This window comes from Macrosteles quadrilineatus, unplaced genomic scaffold (assembly GCF_028750875.1).
Source record: "Macrosteles quadrilineatus isolate MER2022 unplaced genomic scaffold, UCM_ALF_1.0 Scaffold_5__1_contigs__length_97177068, whole genome shotgun sequence".
Taxonomy (NCBI): Eukaryota; Metazoa; Arthropoda; class Insecta; order Hemiptera; family Cicadellidae; genus Macrosteles; species Macrosteles quadrilineatus.
This window is the reverse complement of record NW_026542598.1, coordinates 60213184-60231100: the sequence shown is the minus strand read 5'-3', so window position 1 is coordinate 60231100 and position 17917 is coordinate 60213184. Positions and strand designations below refer to the sequence as shown.

General features: G+C 33.7%; 1 protein-coding gene across 2 annotated transcripts; it reads left to right on the top strand.

Annotated features, from left to right (window-relative positions):
- The first annotated feature begins 1708 nt into the window (after positions 1–1708).
- LOC128994074 (protein henna-like) lies at positions 1709–17679 on the top strand. 2 transcript variants are annotated; one of them, XM_054418310.1, is made up of 8 exons: positions 1709–1800; positions 10190–10318; positions 11124–11298; positions 13765–13927; positions 14594–14790; positions 15273–15535; positions 16315–16544; positions 17424–17679. In XM_054418310.1, the coding sequence occupies exons 1-8, from the start codon at positions 1774–1776 to the stop codon at positions 17584–17586; spliced, it is 1347 nt and encodes a 448-aa protein (XP_054274285.1). In that variant the 5' UTR covers positions 1709–1773; the 3' UTR covers positions 17587–17679. The 2 variants fall into 2 exon arrangements, with proteins under 2 accessions (XP_054274285.1, XP_054274283.1); XM_054418308.1 differs by lacking the exon at positions 1709–1800 and adding an exon at positions 7944–8045.
- Positions 17680–17917: the final 238 nt, after the last annotated feature.

Below are 17917 nucleotides of genomic sequence, written 5' to 3'. Positions count from 1 at the left end.
GAAATCGAGCGTAGATGGGAATTCGATCTGAAGAAATGGTAACTAACGCAATTTAAATACGTTTCGACCGACAAATATAATTTCTGGAAGGGAAGTTTTACAGCACCACTCTACCCTATGTGTACTCTTTAACTTTGACTTTAAATATTTATGTAAGTTGTGATTATGTTCAAAATCACTAGATTTTATAGAAAATGACTAATTAACGAAGTAAAAACTCATTATCATAATAATGTAATGTACCACAAGGCATTAGTTTTGGTTGCTACAATTCATCTTTTTATCAATAAGTATAGGTGGCTTACTTCCTCAGGAAAATTAGATTTTTACATTAGATAAGTTGTGATAAAAATAGCACCCTACAACAAGCTATGTATATTGTTGAGTGTATTTACTGTCCTTGTTGTTGCGATATATTATTTAAACTAGTTAGTTATTTAATTCTGAGTTAATTTTCATAATTATGTCTTCTTTCACATAGGTCGCTATTCTAAATAATATTATTTAATTTATGTAATCCCTGCCAATAGCATTGATTGTTTATTTTAAATATTTTTCCTGAAAAAACCTGTATAAATTGTATAGTTTCTTTTACAATTTATAATGTTTAATGACGACAAAACAAAGATAGCAGTGAAAAAGATCGCGCAACACATTCTGAGAATCGATGCTCATAAATGTTTCGTTATTCTTATGACCTTAAGTAAACTGGATTTTTCACAAACATTGATTGTGGCGTTGAAATATAGTATCATTAATTTCAAAATATTACTCATGATTTCATGGGCGATTAAGGTTTAATAAGTTCAATAACTTTGGCAATGTTTTGAGATAGTTGAATGTAGAACACTTACTTGCTTGAAAACAATGTTTTTCATATGTTAAATGTACAAAATTTTAGAAAACAGACCTTAAAAGTACTGCATGGTGAGAACTATTTGTACAATTATCTCTAAGCAGGCAAGTCTAAAAAAAAATACATCTACTAATCATAATGATCTATGAAAAATAATTTTTACTTGAATTGCAAAATCTGGCCATGATTGAGAAAATGTCGATTGGTCGGGTTCAACCAGAACTGTGGGTCCACCAGATGACATTAGCAAGCAAACATGGAAAACATACTTAAAAAAGGATGTGTATGTAATGTCCTTAATCAACATACATAACCACATCTTTACGAATGAAACTGGTTTTAGATGTTAATACGTAGTTTCTCAGACAAACTGATAAGTTAAACTGATGAAATAGTTGTATTATATCTATAAACGTGGTTTTTATTAATTCATTAAAAATCACGAAACGTGATCGCTCCGCCGAACTGGCTTTCACTGCTATGAAATCAATCCTAGTATTTTTATTATCTAGTTAAAACATCATTTCTGTATCCAAACCCATCTGATAATATGGATATCCTACTTAAAAGTTAATTATTGACTGAAACCGGAACATCCTAAGTTTAACCTCGTCCATTCAATCGGAAACGTTTAATATTTTCAGATTAATCGCCGGATGTCCATAATTCAACAGTAAACAAATTTGAATTCGTCATCGCATTCGCAATACGACTTTGCTATCTGTGGATAGAGAAGACTTGTTTGTTTGGACCAATGCGGTCCATGCATCCTCCCCACCCATTAACGCAACCACAGCAATGTTATTTATACAGGCAGAGCAAAGTGTTTGTAGTCATAAGGTGTGTAGTAAATGTAGAGCGATTTATATTTACTGTAGTTACTGTATTTGCCGAGATTTCTGCCAGGCAAAGTCGTCATGGAGAACGGCATCTGTACAGATCAGGTAAGTAAAAGAGAGTTGCACCAAGTATTTAATCATCTAAAACAGTTTGAAAATACATAGTTGTTAAATTAATTGTACCAATTGAGTAAAAAATTGCTCATTAAACCAAAGAGAGATACACAATCTTACTTTCGATAAAATTTAAAAATTATTATTTTGGATCTTATTTTCTGGGACCTTTAACGTTTTTTTAGTCTTTTTTGATTAATTTAAGCTATTTATTTACATTTAAACTCCATACAACTAAGCAATAGTGAGTAAGTGGCTTTCAAACCAATCATAACCAGACATAGCTATCCTTGATCATCGGTCTGGATAAAGAGTCTCATCTTAGTATTAGAAATAAGGCTCTCTAATATTTTATTAATTATAAAAATAATCTATTTAAACACTTTTAACAAAAATACCCCCGCCGCAGCAAACCTGCAGACTAAGCGAATTTCCATTTGACTGATTGTATTTACACTGAAATGTCTACTTAAAAATATAACATTTATTCTTGATTTAAATAGAATTAGTTTAACAAGTACTTAGGTTTGCTGCATCAGGGAGGGTAAAACTGTTTTTTTTTGTAAAATGTGAATAGTTAGTAAGAAATAAAAACATTTTCCAAATTTGATCAAAATATGTTCACAAACAAGCAAACTACAACAGTTTACTTATTCTCCATAAGAATAATATGGGAATTTTAAATTTACAATTTTTTGGAATTTTCTCCGTAACCATTAGGCGCATAATAACGCTTCAATATACTAAATTATTTGTTTTTTTAAGCTCTACAAAATGGTTTGGAAAGAAATTGCTAAATTTTATGTTTTTTAGGTCAAAAATGGGAAAAACCTATTTTTACCCCATAAAACCCCCCGTAAACCCTCGTTCCCATGGTCCGATCATGCTGGATCGCGAACTCGTTCGAATAAACGTACATTTACACGTTTGTACCAAATTTCATCAAAATCGGATCATTTTTGCTCGAGTTATCGTGCTGACGGACACACATATATATATATATATATATATGTATATATATATATATATATATATATATATATGAATTTGAACGGATGGTGTTTTTGGCCTCTAGGGACCTCAAAACGAAAAAAAAAATCGGTCCCGCGTCCAGGTCTTACCATGAGTACTACGGTACCTAATAGCTTATTCCCTATATGGGAAATTCGCTAAAAAAAACGATATGGGCCTATTTCGACTTAAGCCTTCTTCAGGAACACAAAAAAATAACACAAAAATATAACAAAAAACTAAATAAAAATAATAATAATATTTTATGCAATAAGCGCCCTCTAATGTATTTTCGTCAAATGGATGTTATTAAAAACTGACTATTTGTATAGTAGTTTTCATTTTGAAAGTGACTTATTGCGGGGAGGGACTGCATTCACGCGCGAGGCGAAGCGGAGCGTAGAAAAATCTATCAAGCCCCAATGGCACTTTGAGACGAGGCTTGAACATAATTTTTCATTACGATATCAAAAAAACTTGTAAACAACATGAATATTTTTGTTTATTCAACTTAGTACATGGTGGGGCAATGAGAACGCCACAATTTGTTTTAGCTGTCACATGTTAATTGTTGCAACAACGAATGATCAGCTGTGCTTAAAACATCAATTAAACTATGCCATTTTAGTAGACTAAATATTATGTCCGAGGCTATTAACATTGAGATTTTGATGTGCAAACCTATTTTTAAAATAGTGGTTCTTGTGCAAAAACCCAGAGATTGTGTGGACCACATTCCATCCTTGGTCAACATACTGCGACTCTTTCAACATTTGCTGGTGTACAAAGAGTTTTGCGGCACCCACCGATTGTTTTTAAGGTTTAAGCGTTTATCCTAAATAATTTTACCCAGTTCACCATTGTTTTCCAATCTGGAACAGTGCCATGTTGACCAAGGATGGAATGTGGTCCACACAATCTCTGGGTTTTTGCACAAGAACCACTATTTTAAAAATAGGTTTGCACATCAAAATCTCAGTGTTAATAGCCTCGGGCATAATATTTACTAAAATGGCATAGTTTAATTGATGTTTTAAGCACAGCTGATCATTCGTTGTTGCAACAATTAACATGTGACAACTAAAACAAATTGTGGCGTTCTCATTGCCCCACCCTGTATAAAATAAATGAACTCATAACGCAGATTTTCTGTGCTTTTGTCGAGGTATGTACAACCTTTGTACAACACAATGCAACAGCTGATCGGTCTGCACCACAAATGCACAGAAAGTTAATGTTATCTAATTTTGCCGTGCAGCAGCGGGAATAACCTATTTTCTTAGCTCATTTAATGTTTAGAAAATGTACTTTCCTGTGTAGAGTTATGAAAATTATTTGTCATCATACTATGTCCGGAAAGCGCCCGTTATTATTTCTCGAATTCCGAAAATTCGTCGTTTTCGGGAAACTTCAAATAGGGAATAGAATAAACATATGGTAAATATTTCTGTTCGCTAACCGCTGCTAATCACACGATATTTAAAGTTATGTTTATAAACAACAGAAATGTAAACATTGATGACGACTTTGTATGACCTCAAATTAGGTGATAATTTTGTAACGATTAGAAGGTTATTTCCACAGTAGGCCCATGATGAAAATAGTTGTTCATCACACGGAACAAAAGTGTCTTTTTGGTACTTCGTATTTACAAGCTCGGCGCACAATCGCGTAAAAAAATAGCCACTTTCACTCCTAGAGATGAAAACTACTATTTTCTTTCAATGCTCAAAAGGTTTTACTACGAATACAAATTTATGGAAAAACTCGTCGACACTCTTAATTCATTGATTGAAACGTCTACTGTTCGAAAGAAATTTCAAAGGGTACAACAACGCTAATAATATAGGCTAATTTTTACTGTAGCATCGTAAATTTTAGACAACTACACCAATTGTGGCAAATATGTATTTGATAAGATCTGTTTGATGATTGATTGATCTCAAGAATCGATTGATGACAATTGAAAAGGTGCGAATATGAATGCATTTGCCGTCCATTGCACCTGTTCTCTTGCAAACGTTATGCGTCTAAATGGGCATAAAAAGTTACAAATACTTAGTGACAGTTACAAATATAGGTTCTCTGTTGCCTCAGTCTTTACTATAGCAGATTCAAACATTGGGAACGTTTCGGTATACGGTCAGAAACTAAATCCTTTTAAAAAAATATGTAGATCGTGTTCTAACAAATTTATCCAAATTACAGTTTCAACACAGGTTTATTGAAAAAAATCTAACCTATATTTAAATAGAAGACGTTTAAATATCTTATCAACTCCCTACAAGAAAATATCAGTAGAAACAGATTTCTGTAACCCATTCAGGCTATTTCATTGATATTTGAGAAAGCATTATAATCAATGGTGTTACTTCAAAGGATATCAGTCGTCGAAACAATCTACTCTATTTTCTCACAACGAGTCGGACTGTTTCTGTAAGCACTTTAAAATCGATTACTGGTCCTATAGATGTAATGTTCTGAACAAACAGTCCTCTATTATCTGATCTGTGTAACACAACTCTGTAGCTACCAGTGACTAGTCACATAGGCATAATGGCCACTACAGGCACAAATGGCTATCTCTACAACAAAGTAAGTAGAAACTTTGATCCAAGTTTTAAAACAATTTTTGGAATGTTGTAATACCTACTTTATATTTACGTCGTTATTCTGTCATTACAGCTTAATTTTAGCCAAATGTGTGAAATTTTTTCAAGTCGTCATCGTCAGCAGGTTTATGGTAGTAAAGTCATGAAGTAATCAGTCAAAGAACATCCTTGTGTAAACTTATGTAGCTTATAAACCTGCTGACAATGATATGATATCGAAATATTTACAAATTCAATTATATCTAAGCTGTACTGTGGAATAATTACGTAATAATATAGTGTTAGATAAAGTGTAAACTGAAATGTAAAATTAGATTATACCTTTATCATTTTGCTTTGATTTTAATTTCCAATTTGTTGTGGCATTTATCCTGCTGTTTTTAACTATTTCATTGTTTTATTTGGTTTGGTGACTTAAGCAGAACGTATTATGAATAAATAAATAAACACGATAAGATGAATGATTGCCTTTTGAGTTTCGTTTATGTACAAATTTCTCATTTTTACTAATTACAAAATGTATAGATTGCATACACAAAATGTTTAAGTATTAACATTTTAGGCTATTGTAAATTTATGTTTATTTAAGGAGTGTATGCCAAATTTATATCACTCAGTGTGGGTTAATGGGGTGCAAAACATTTGTAACTGTATTCGAATTTTAAAATGTAAAATAGTTGGTCTATTATTAAAACCCCGCTTGCCAAGTCACTGAATTAAATTCCTCAATTATTTTGGTATGGGTTAAATTTTGTATAATAAGATTTTCATGACAATGTGATTAGGTAGTTGTCCTATCCCGAAATAAATTTACACTAATGTTTAACAAAATTTTTTTAACATTGTTTGACAAAGGCATTTTGGAAATTTATTAACATTTCGAGAAAATTCAATTTAGAATTAAGAAAACTAAGAATGCAAATTGCTACCAACAGTTTTAGTAACTGCATATACGAGTAGATAAAGCTAATTAGATTTACTGCAACAAATCGTCCAAGAACACAAAAATAAATCATGTAATTTTAACTTTTCAATATAAAAACATCACTATTGAAAACGATTCGTTAGTTTATATAGGGACAGCTATGACGTAATTACTGTGACGTTTCAGCAACAACAATATCTACATAACATTTCTGGTTCACTTGGTAAATAATAATATTATCGCCACAGGAATGCAAACACGTTTATCTAGGAACATAGGAAGTAAACATCTAAACTCTTGTATTTGATGTTATCTTTATATGTTTGTATTCGATAAAACGTAAGTTTGAACTTAACGGGTCAAATATACTCTGATATTTATAATCCCTATGACGCTGTTTTGCGGAAAAATTATTCATGAAGTGATAAAAGTCATATTAAAAGCTTAACGCATAGATAAAACAAGGTTGGCGTCGTCCTGTAATCCAGCTACTGTACTAGGAGGTCACGCATTGTGGATATTTATAGGCATGCACTGTGGATGCGATGCTCCCTGGTGTGGATTAACGTCCGCACGAGTGAATACTACGACTATCCGCAGTACTATCCTGATAATTAGACCAATTCGTTAATTACAAGGAAAAATGTGGTTCGGATTCCACTATAAACTGTATGTCCCTTAGTTGCCATTAGCTGTATGGGCTTAATTAACAGCTGTGTCTAAGGAATATGTCGGCCTTAGTCACTAACAAGACAACAAGATCGCGCCACTCATTCTACACTCATCCTTCACTCATATTTGGGTTAAAATACGCACATAGTGGCGTCCCCATCTTAAATAATTGATTGATTGATTGATAATTGATTGGAACTATGCTAAGCTTAACGCAAAGTGTTAATACTGAAGTTTCTTGAGTGCAGCTTTGGTTTAAAACACATGCTGTACACTTCTGTGTGATCGCGGCTTTAATATTGACGTCGAACTCAAAACGTAAACAATAATAGTGTGGCAGCTGATTCACAAACATGTACAGCCAGCGTTGCAAAGTTGTTTATTCCAATTCTTGTACTTTACCGGCACACCTCTTGTTTTTTGATACGTTCCAAGTAAAAACCCCTACGCTCATGTGACGAGGGACTGTAAAAGAAGCCTTAAAACAAAAATCTACACGCAAGTAAAATCTGTATCCATCTGTATCCTCCACAAACTTGCACCTCGAAGCCAACTAGTCCGTAGGAATCTTTCCAACTAAAACAGTTATGAACCGCAAAATCACATAACATGCATTTTACATCAAAATACCATTTCGTCGACATTGTCCTCGGGTCCTTGGACATTATCCTTTGACGTCCAAGCAATCATCCATTGTTACCAGCAAAGTTGTTTACAATTAGGAAGCGCGAACTTAGTCGTTGCCCTTCAAGTCTCAACGTCTTGCCCTGGAGGAAATGTCTGTATAATTGTTGCCTTTGGCTGATGCAATGTCTGGACTGTGTTGCCCAGAAGTGAGCTACGGGCAAAAACTTGTTCTGCTACAATAGCTTGGCGTGCTCAGGGCGCATAAAACCGCGCGCGCCAGTCGAACAGCTGATTGTAGGATTGTGACAGCTGATTGCTAGATAGTGTAAGTAGCTTGTAGTGGCAGTGAGATGGGCCCGCAGGCGATTAAGAATGGAATGGAGGACGATGTAAGTAAACAAATACGTTAGGTGATTCAAACTTTGTAGTTGTAACATAATAGTGATTTAAAAATGCTATGATATTTTTATATACAAATATGGGATAGTTAGAGTTCTGAATCCTTATTTTTATTTTGAATTGAATAAATTTTTCCTGTTGTAAAATTGTTAATAAATAAAGTAGAGGTTAGTGTCAGAAATGTTCTCATATTTGTAGATAAAATCAAGCAACAGCATGATAACTATTAATTATATATTTTATGTTTTTAAAGCTGTTTGGTGACTTTTTAAAGCCATTTTTTAAATTGCTGTTTGTGTTAAAATATTAAGGAGACTCTTCCACTTCTACATACTTAAATATCCTGTAGTTTAACACCAGTGGCGGTTCCAGGAGGGGGGGGGGCTATAGGAGACCCCCATTGGACCCAATAAATATACATTTAACTACCTATATATTTTTTCATAAAAACGTAACAGAAGTTTTTTGACACAGTTCTATACAACTCTATATGAAACAAGAAGAAATTAAAATTCTGTAAAACCTATCAACTGAAAACCTCTTTGGGTAGTTTTAGTATCTAAAATATATAATAACATACATTGCATAAACTATATTAAAATTAAAGTCTCTTGTAAGATTTAGAATAATTATGATCTGTACTTAATTGAAAGTTATTTCCTAGAATTAGAATGGTAGTTTCTAAGAAGTAATTTGGGTAAATTAGTTTGACTATAAACCAAAAGTATGATCATGATTTGGTATTTAAAATAGCTTTAAACATTTGCTGTGAATGGGGTTAATTTCATACAGTATAAAAAAGTGTATTCCTTAATACGCTAAAACACAGAAGTTACGGGATTTGTGGCTGTGTAATTATTATGAGCTCTGTTCTTATGATAATTTGACAATGAATAAATGCACCTGACTAAATAAGTATTTTTTCTTAAAGTAACTGGATAATAAATACTCATACATTTAGAAAACGACGGACATAATTCAGACAATAATAGAATAACAACAATTGAGAAAAGTATATAGCTACACAAAGTATCTTATTACCAATTTTACACTAATTTTCTTTCCACATTTTAACATTAACACTTACAAACTTTAAATAAAGCTCATAGATCTAAACTAGGATTTCAGAAAGTATAGCAAGTGTTTTCAGAGTAACACAGTAAAGTTCAGTAATTTTTAAACAAATTATTAATCATATTTTGTTTATTATTATTATATTTTTTTAAAGATTACTATTGAAAATTCACAATAAAAATAGGATTAATATAACTAAAACTATCATTGTGGAGAATTTATTTTTATGAATTTGTAGGTAAAGCGTAACATGTTTACAGTTTTTTTTGCCAAATGTGCTATGTAAAGGAAGACATTCACCTTTCAGGAATCAACTTGAAGCAGGGAAGAGATTTTAAAAACATCCAGTCAAATTTCACTGGGCAATTTTAAACACCCTTGGAAGATTGTTATTTATCAAACTGGTTTTGAAGGTTTATATTTTGTTTTCAACAGTTGGACCTATTCCTAACTTGTGATTGGTAAATCGACTTATTTTTGAAGACAACAATTAATTATTACCCAGAAATTTGCATTGTAATGTCATGATGACAAATAAAGATGTAACAACATTACAATACAGACTAAGATAAAATAGGTATTGTATAAAATTTGCTAAAAATTCTTCTTAAAAATGCTTGATCAAGTCAGTTATATTAATTCAGATTCACATTCCCAGAACTTTTAAACACCAATAAATCAACTATCAATCATTAAAATGAGGCTGCCATCTAGGTGTGTATTTTAATCCAAATATGAGTGATGGCAAAGAGTGTAGAATGGTGTGAGATGATCTTTGTAGTTTTGTTACTGACTCAGATCAGCGTTTTAATTAGCCTGGATAATTTATTTAAAGCCCAATCATCAGGAACAGCTGGGTCCAGTTTCGAACCATCAAAAAGCTACTGACTTTTCTCAGGATCGAACCGGCAACCTTTTGATTGTTCTAGGATTAATAGAATATTTTAACCAGCAATGGTTTTACACACAAAACAAAGAGCTTAAAAGAAAAACAAAGGAATCGACTGCTTAAAATGTAAAGTTTTTTTTGTCACATTAATCATATTATTTTTGGTTTCAGCCTACCTTGATGTCAGGAGGCAACTACATCAAGGAGGGTTTGGATTCAGCCAAGAGTACTTGTCTGTTTTTCAGTCCAGCAAGTCAAGATGAGTGTGGAGTACTGGCATCGGCTTTGGAACTTTTTAAGGTAAATAAATATGAATTAATCAATACCTACGTCCTACTTCTTCTTGTAAAAAATTGCCTGAAAGGTACACAAAGTCGGCAAATGGAACCAAATTTATTGTTCTTTAGAAAGAACAGTCTTACCTGAATAGTAAAGAGATCACCTTGCACAAAAAGCATTACAACTTTAGAAACAAAAAAGGAAAACGTAACTCCCAGTATTTCAAACCAAAAATTGTTGAGCTTACAATAAATGGTCACATCTTTCTTTTCAAACCTTGTTCTTCTGGTGAAAAAAAAGCTATCGTAGACAGTAAAATATTCTAACAATCCTGTATACTGTATAGTTTTTGTGAACCAGGATTGACTATTCCCCATTCAGGTATTTTTAAGCTTCCAACAACAATTCTTAAAGCCATATGTAAGCCAATTCGTAAAGCCATAAAGCCTTGTTCCCAATATATATTAACACCACCAACCTCTAGTTGATTAATATGTTACTTTAGTTAGATAATTTATTTTAAATGTTTCCTACAAAATAAAAGTGCCCCTTACTAATCTACAACAAAACATGCATACACAATTGAATCTTTTAATTATTTTGCTATATCCTGTATACATTGATTTAGTGTTTTTGCCGTACATTTATACAACTATCATTCCCGCTTATTTATAAACAAATAAGTAAGCAAATAATTTTGCACTAAATTATAACTGCTTTTGTCTCTATAAGATCATGTAATAATTTTAATTTTCAGCTCAATGCACAATTTACCATTTACTCTTTTGATTACTGTCTATTTTAATTAATTATTAAATATTTTCAGCAAAACAAGGTGAACCTGATCCACATAGAGTCCCGTTCTTCAGCTCGTATACCAGGAGCCTATGAGTTTATGGTGGAATGTGCACCAGGGGGTAACTTAGGGGCTGTTGTTGACAACCTAAAGAAGTCTTCAGAATATTTCAGCATTATTTCTAGAAACCACAAAAACAACAAAGGTAAGAATGATTGTCTTAACAACTGTTATAGTTCTACCTCAAACTTGTATATTAAATAGCAATCAAATGACTTTTACATCAAATACCAATTCATTTGTTTTATGAATTAAGCTTTGTAGTTAATAGTTAATGTCACAGTTAAAGCTACATCAATGCATATGGGTTTGTAGACACTGTCCAAAGTTAGGTAGGTACAAATGAAAGGATTACATTTAGTTTGCTTTTACTAGATGAAAATGAATAATGCAAAGATCTGGGGCCAGTTATTTATTCTATAGTTCTGTCAATGCTGTCCTAATGTTATATAGTGTTCCCACCAAATTTTGATCACTTTGTAAACTAACTACAACATGGGCGCTCGCAGGTGCAAATACCCCCGCCGCAGCAAACCTGCAGACTAAGCAAATTTCCATTTGACTGATTTGATTTACACTGAAATGTCTACTTATAACATTTATTCCCGATTTAAATAGAATTAGTTTAGCAAGTACTTAGGTTTGCTGCATCAGGGGAGGATAAAACTTTTTTTTTTGTAAAATGTTAATAGTTAGTAAGAAATAAAAACATTTTCCAAATTTGATCAAAATATGTTCATAAACAAGCAAACTACAACAGTTTACTTATTCTCAATAAGAATAACATGGGAATTTTAAATTTACAATTTTTTGGAATTTTCTCTGTAACCATTAGGCGCATAATAACGCTTCAACATACTAAATTATTTGTTTTTTTAAGATCTACAAAATTGTTTGGAAAGAAATTGCTAAATTTTATGTTTTTTGGGTCAAAAATGGGAAAAACCTATTTTTACCCCATAAAACCCCCCGTAAACCCCCGTTCCCATGGTCCGATCATGCTGGATCGCGAACTCGTTCGAATAAACGTAGGTTTACACGTTTGTACCGAATTTCATCAAAATCGGATCATTTTTGCTCGAGTTATCGTGCTAACGGACACATATATATATATATAAATATATATATATATATGAATTTGAACGGATGGTGTTTTTGGCCTCTAGGGACCTCAAAACGAAAAAAAAATCGGTCCTGCGTCCAGGTCTTACCATGAGTACTACGGTAATAGCTTATTCCCTATATGGGAAATTCGCTAAAACTAAATTCACTATACTCTATGAGGTTTTAATAGTTGTTTACGCAACGATTGCGTTAAGTGAGTCTTTACGACACGAGTAGAAAATTTAAGGCACGAGCCTTGGCGAGTGCCTTAAAAACTTCTACGAGTGTCGTAAAGACTATTAACGCGAGTTGCGTACACTACTTTACCTACTACCGTTTTTTAATTACTATCAATCTGGATTTAATTACTAACAATAACTACTGATAACTTTTTAGAGAGGTTATGTTTTCGTGTATTGTCATTGCCACTGAAAGTGATGCAACGACTTGTTGTATAATCAGCTGATTTCCTGTAATTACGTGTTTGTTAAACTTCGTTAAATATTACATTGCTAGCAGCATTCTTACCATAAATAATATTGTATCAGGTACAATTCGGCAAATATTTAATTTATTTTTGGACTTCCACCAACTTAATTAAGAATACGCGAGTATCAACATGAACAAAGTCGGATCAACAATTAAATTGGTCAACTGATCAGCTGATCAGCTGATTAGTTGACGTTCGAAGCATTACAATTTTAATTCTTTTCTCTCAATACTTGAACCTCATTGGTCCGTTACCTGTGTGGATATGAGAAAACTATGCGGATATGAAATGAAACTATGCGGATATGAAAGTAAACAGCTGTAAAGTGAAACTTTTCAATTCTAAGAACTGGACTGAAATGGCTACTTTAAAAAACGGTCGTAGGTAATAGTATATTACGTTACTAGTCCTGAAAATAAGTGTTTACCGGACGAGTGTGGTCGTTCCCGTGCGAGACGAAGTCGAGTACGGGATTACCATACGAGTCCGGTACACACATTTTGGACGAGTGACGTACGATAGTTTACGCCATACTACTAAATCTGTACAAATCCTTATATATTTCCACCAACTAAAGGACTAAAAATCACTAGTCATTGAGAGGTTATGTTTTTGTTTATAACCATTCATTGCCACCTAAATACTAAATACAGTACAATCAGCTGATTGGTGTCCGGTAAAACTCATTGCAGCACAGTAGTACGCAATGAAACCCCATTTGAATAAGCTGGCGGCAAACAGCTGTTTTCTGGACTAAATACTTGCGTGGGAAGTTCGTCAAAATAATGTAGTGTGGCGTAAAAGGTTTTTTCATAAGGGTGATTTTGGATTTGACAGTCAAAAGTTATATTTTTACATTAAAGTTAAACTTTTTACATTAACTTGTTTGTGGAGGAACGCCTTTTCCTCCAAACCCCTTGGAACACCATAGTACATATATACAGATTTCTTCCTACTGCCATGTATTCATTAGCAATATTTTCGAGCCTGTTTTTACAACCAGTTGAATGGTTTCAGGAACCGTACCATGGTTTCCTCACAGAATACGTGAACTGGACAGGTTTGCCAACCAAATCCTCTCCTATGGTTCTGAGCTTGATGCTGACCATCCAGGCTTCACTGACCCTGTCTATAGAGCAAGAAGAAAGTATTTTGCTGATCTCGCTTACAACTACAAACAGTAAGTGATTTTATACCATAGAGTAAGTAAAAGTAATACATTCAAAATTAACCTACACCTTTCAACCAACATAATAATTACAGCTGAAAAGATTGAGACATTGTTTATCACATTATAAACTTACTTACCTACTCAACCAAAAAAGTAATTAAAATAAGCACCTTTGACTTTTTTTCAACCAAATTTTTCTCAACACAACCAATAAGCTACAGTAAAGTTCAATCCAAGACTAATCAAAAATGTTGTACTAGTATTCAAAAAGCAAAATACACCACTTAACATTAATAGGTATAGTGTTGTAGGTAGGTAGTCAAATATTCATTTAGCAAAATTTTGCATAAATTCGTAAACCATGTCTTGTGTTTTTTAAAGTGTTCTAAAAAGTTAGTACATATTATATTTTTGTGTTTCCCCTTTGAATTTACCTGTCATGTGGGATAGTACACCACTAGAAAGAGATGTCCTGAACCCACAACATTTTCATGGTAGTATTTAAAAGGCAATTTATATCCTGATAAATTATTGTACTTGGTACTTAATGAAGGTCTGACCCGTAAGACTCAATTCATCTAAAGGCACTACTTCTATACTGAAGCCCTGCACAATGCACATACCTGTGTCAACAATGTATTTGTATTATACTTGAGATGGACATGTATTGTCTAGTGGTGAACAGCTTCCTAGAGTCGACTACACGGCCGAGGAGACAGACACGTGGGGCAAAGTGTTCAGACAGTTGGTAGACCTGTACCCCACTCACGCGTGTAAGGAGTTCAACCATGTGTTCCCTCTACTGATAGAGAACTGTGGATACCGCGAGGACAACATCCCACAACTGGAGGACATCTCCAACTTCTTAAAAGGTAAAATTAATTTTTTTTGTTTTATTAGAAATATTAATGGTGCAAAGTAACACGAAACTACCAAGATTTGGTAGTACAAATTTTAAGTTACAGTAAAAGGAGAAGCAATTAGCGTAACTACTGTTGCGATCTAATACTAATTTTCATGTATCAGAGCTGTTTCTTTGAGAAGTAAAAGTTTGTAGCAAAGCGCTAAGTAACTGGACTAGGTAGTAGGATGAATGCACAAGATACTTACACATGCAAAACATTATTTAACCCCTACTATTTATTCATTCTTTCAATATTTAAATATATTTTCCAATATATAAATTATTACCAGAAAATATTTTGTTTCCATAGTCAATGTTCAAACAGTTAATTTAGGGTCAAATGAAAACCTGACTATTCACAATCCTTAGAACATCCTTAGCATTACGATTTACTAAGATCGAGTTATAACTATTTCAACGGTTACCAATCTAACCACACAATTCCCACAGACAGTACAGGATTCACGCTGAGGCCGGTGGCAGGTCTACTGTCCTCTAGAGACTTTCTCGCTGGTCTGGCGTTCCGTGTGTTCCACTCCACGCAGTACATCCGCCACCCCAGCATGCCCCTCTACACCCCGGAGCCCGACGTGTGTCATGAACTGCTCGGTCATGTTCCTCTGTTTGCCGACCCTGTGTTCGCTCAGTTCTCCCAGGAGATCGGCCTAGCCTCCCTCGGGGCTCCTGACGACTACGTTGAGAAGCTGGCCACAGTAAGTATTTAAGTATTTTGTTAGTGTTTTTAAATGCTGTTTACACTTTTTTCAAATTTTTGTGAGCATGGAATGGTTCAAATCTTGGCCTTCATACTATGTACGGTACCTAATGTAAACTTTTTGTCAGATGATCATTAATCGTTAGTCCAACAACAAATTGTTTCTGATTCAGAATTGTTCTGCTTGGGATTGGACCAGCAGCTTTCAATTTTGAAAGCAAGCTCTGAAGCACTACAAATGCTCCAAAACAATGTCCGTTGGTATTCTTTTTCTACAACTGGTATATTTAAAAGTTTATAGCAGCAAATCCTCATAACCTTGATTTTGTTACCGTAAACTTGTTGTACTTACTAACTATTAAAAGCAATTAACAGTTTAAGTTATCTTACACCCTTAACATACTCAATTGAACTTCAATAGTATTATTTAGAGATAGATTTCACTGTGTTAGGTGGTTTGCCAAGGAACAACACTAGCTTCCTTTGCTCTTCTAGTTTAGAAACCTTAGTTACAAAAAAAGGAAAAGTTAAAATATTCAAAGAATCTAGCTCAAACAAGAACAAAATTAATAATTCACTCAGGTAATAATCACTGAGTTAGGGAGTAGCACATCTGATGCGTTTCGTTTCCCTGATTGTATGGATCTAGGATAATTTCAGTTTCAGTAGAATCAATTCTCAAGAATCAACTTTTAAAAACTGAGTAGCCTAGGTTTTAATGGTTTTCTTACCTCTAAGGACTGTTGTTTTCCTAAAATTCCCCAATCTTCTGTCCAGTGCTACTGGTTCACAGTTGAGTTCGGCCTGTGCCGCCAAGATGGACAAGTGAAGGCGTTTGGAGCTGGTTTACTCTCCTCTTTTGGTGAGCTCAAGTATTGCCTGAGTGACAAGCCTGAACTGCGACCCTTCGACCCTCCCAAGACGGCGCTGCAGGCCTACCCCATCACAGAGTACCAGCCTATCTACTACGTGGCAGAGAGCTTTGATGATGCCAAGGAGAAAATGATGTAAGTAGTTTGTAGTATAGAGTTTTTTTTTAAATGTGAATGTGAAAATTAAGTACAGATGTGACGCAAGTTTTAACTTTGAATACAAAGGTTCATCCAGTGGCCAGATATCTGGTCTCCCATAAACCCCGTTCCGGTAATTCGATCATGCTGGTTCGCAAATTCGTTTGAATGTGGTTTTACATATTTGTACCAAAATTCATCAAAATTGGATGATTTTTACAAGAGTTTATAATGCTAATGGCCATATATACATATAGTATATGATTTTGAACGGATGATGTTTTTGGCCTGTGAGGACGCTTTTATAAACGGGCAGACTGGGAATATGCCCAGGGGCGCCAGTGGTTGAGTGGCGCCGTCTAACTACTGCCCACCCGCACTAGGATTATGGGGGGGCCTGCTTTTGTGTTTACGGCCCTGCTGAGGACATCAAAACAAAAATGTAAATCAGTACCGGTTCCAGATGATCAAGGTTTTACCATGAAACTACAGTTATTATAAACAATTACTTTATTCTCTACGTGTAAAATTCACTAAAAATAGGCTGCATTCCTTGTCATTGTTTATCCACTAGTTTTTTTGTTTTTTTTTTTTACTTCATTGCTTCATTTTCCAATCGATTATCTTAAACACTTTTTGTCAAAATTAATGTTTAAAATCATATAAAATAAAATGATAGGAAAGAAATTTTACAATAATTGTAAAATCATAATATAATTAGGTAGCGAAACAAAATGTAGCAAATGTAACTGGTCCAGAAGAGGTCCTTTTTGTAACAGATATTTTTCTAACACACAATAAGACTATTCATGGTATATTCCTTCTCATTTCATACATTGTAAACTAAACAGTCAACCAACATTTCTTATGTTACAGTAAGTATGCTCAAACGATACCCAGAGACTTTGGTGTGAGATACAACCCGTACACTCAGAGCGTTGAGATCCTCGACTCCAAACCTCAAATACAGGAACTCTTCCATGAGCTTTCCCATGACATCAACTTCCTAAGTGATGTTGTGCAGAAGATAGGAATGTAATCCTTAGTATTAGTACCTGATTGTGTATATGTTAGACTATTGTTATTTAGTCTGTGTAAGTTTTACTTTTAATTAAAATAATTAATTTAATTACATGTGACTTTGCTTATTCCTTGACAATGTCTTTAGGATTGTACATATTGGACAGAAGTGTTGTAACTAAAAACTGTAAGCCTAAAACTCTTGAATTATTTACGAGTGATTTTTTTTATTTATCGTCATGAACAATTAAACATGACTAATAGCACCAAGTACAGGTTTTTATTTTCTTAAATCACATTTTTCAGTGTTTAAAGAATTTGATCTGTTTTCTATAGCTAAAAAGGATGAG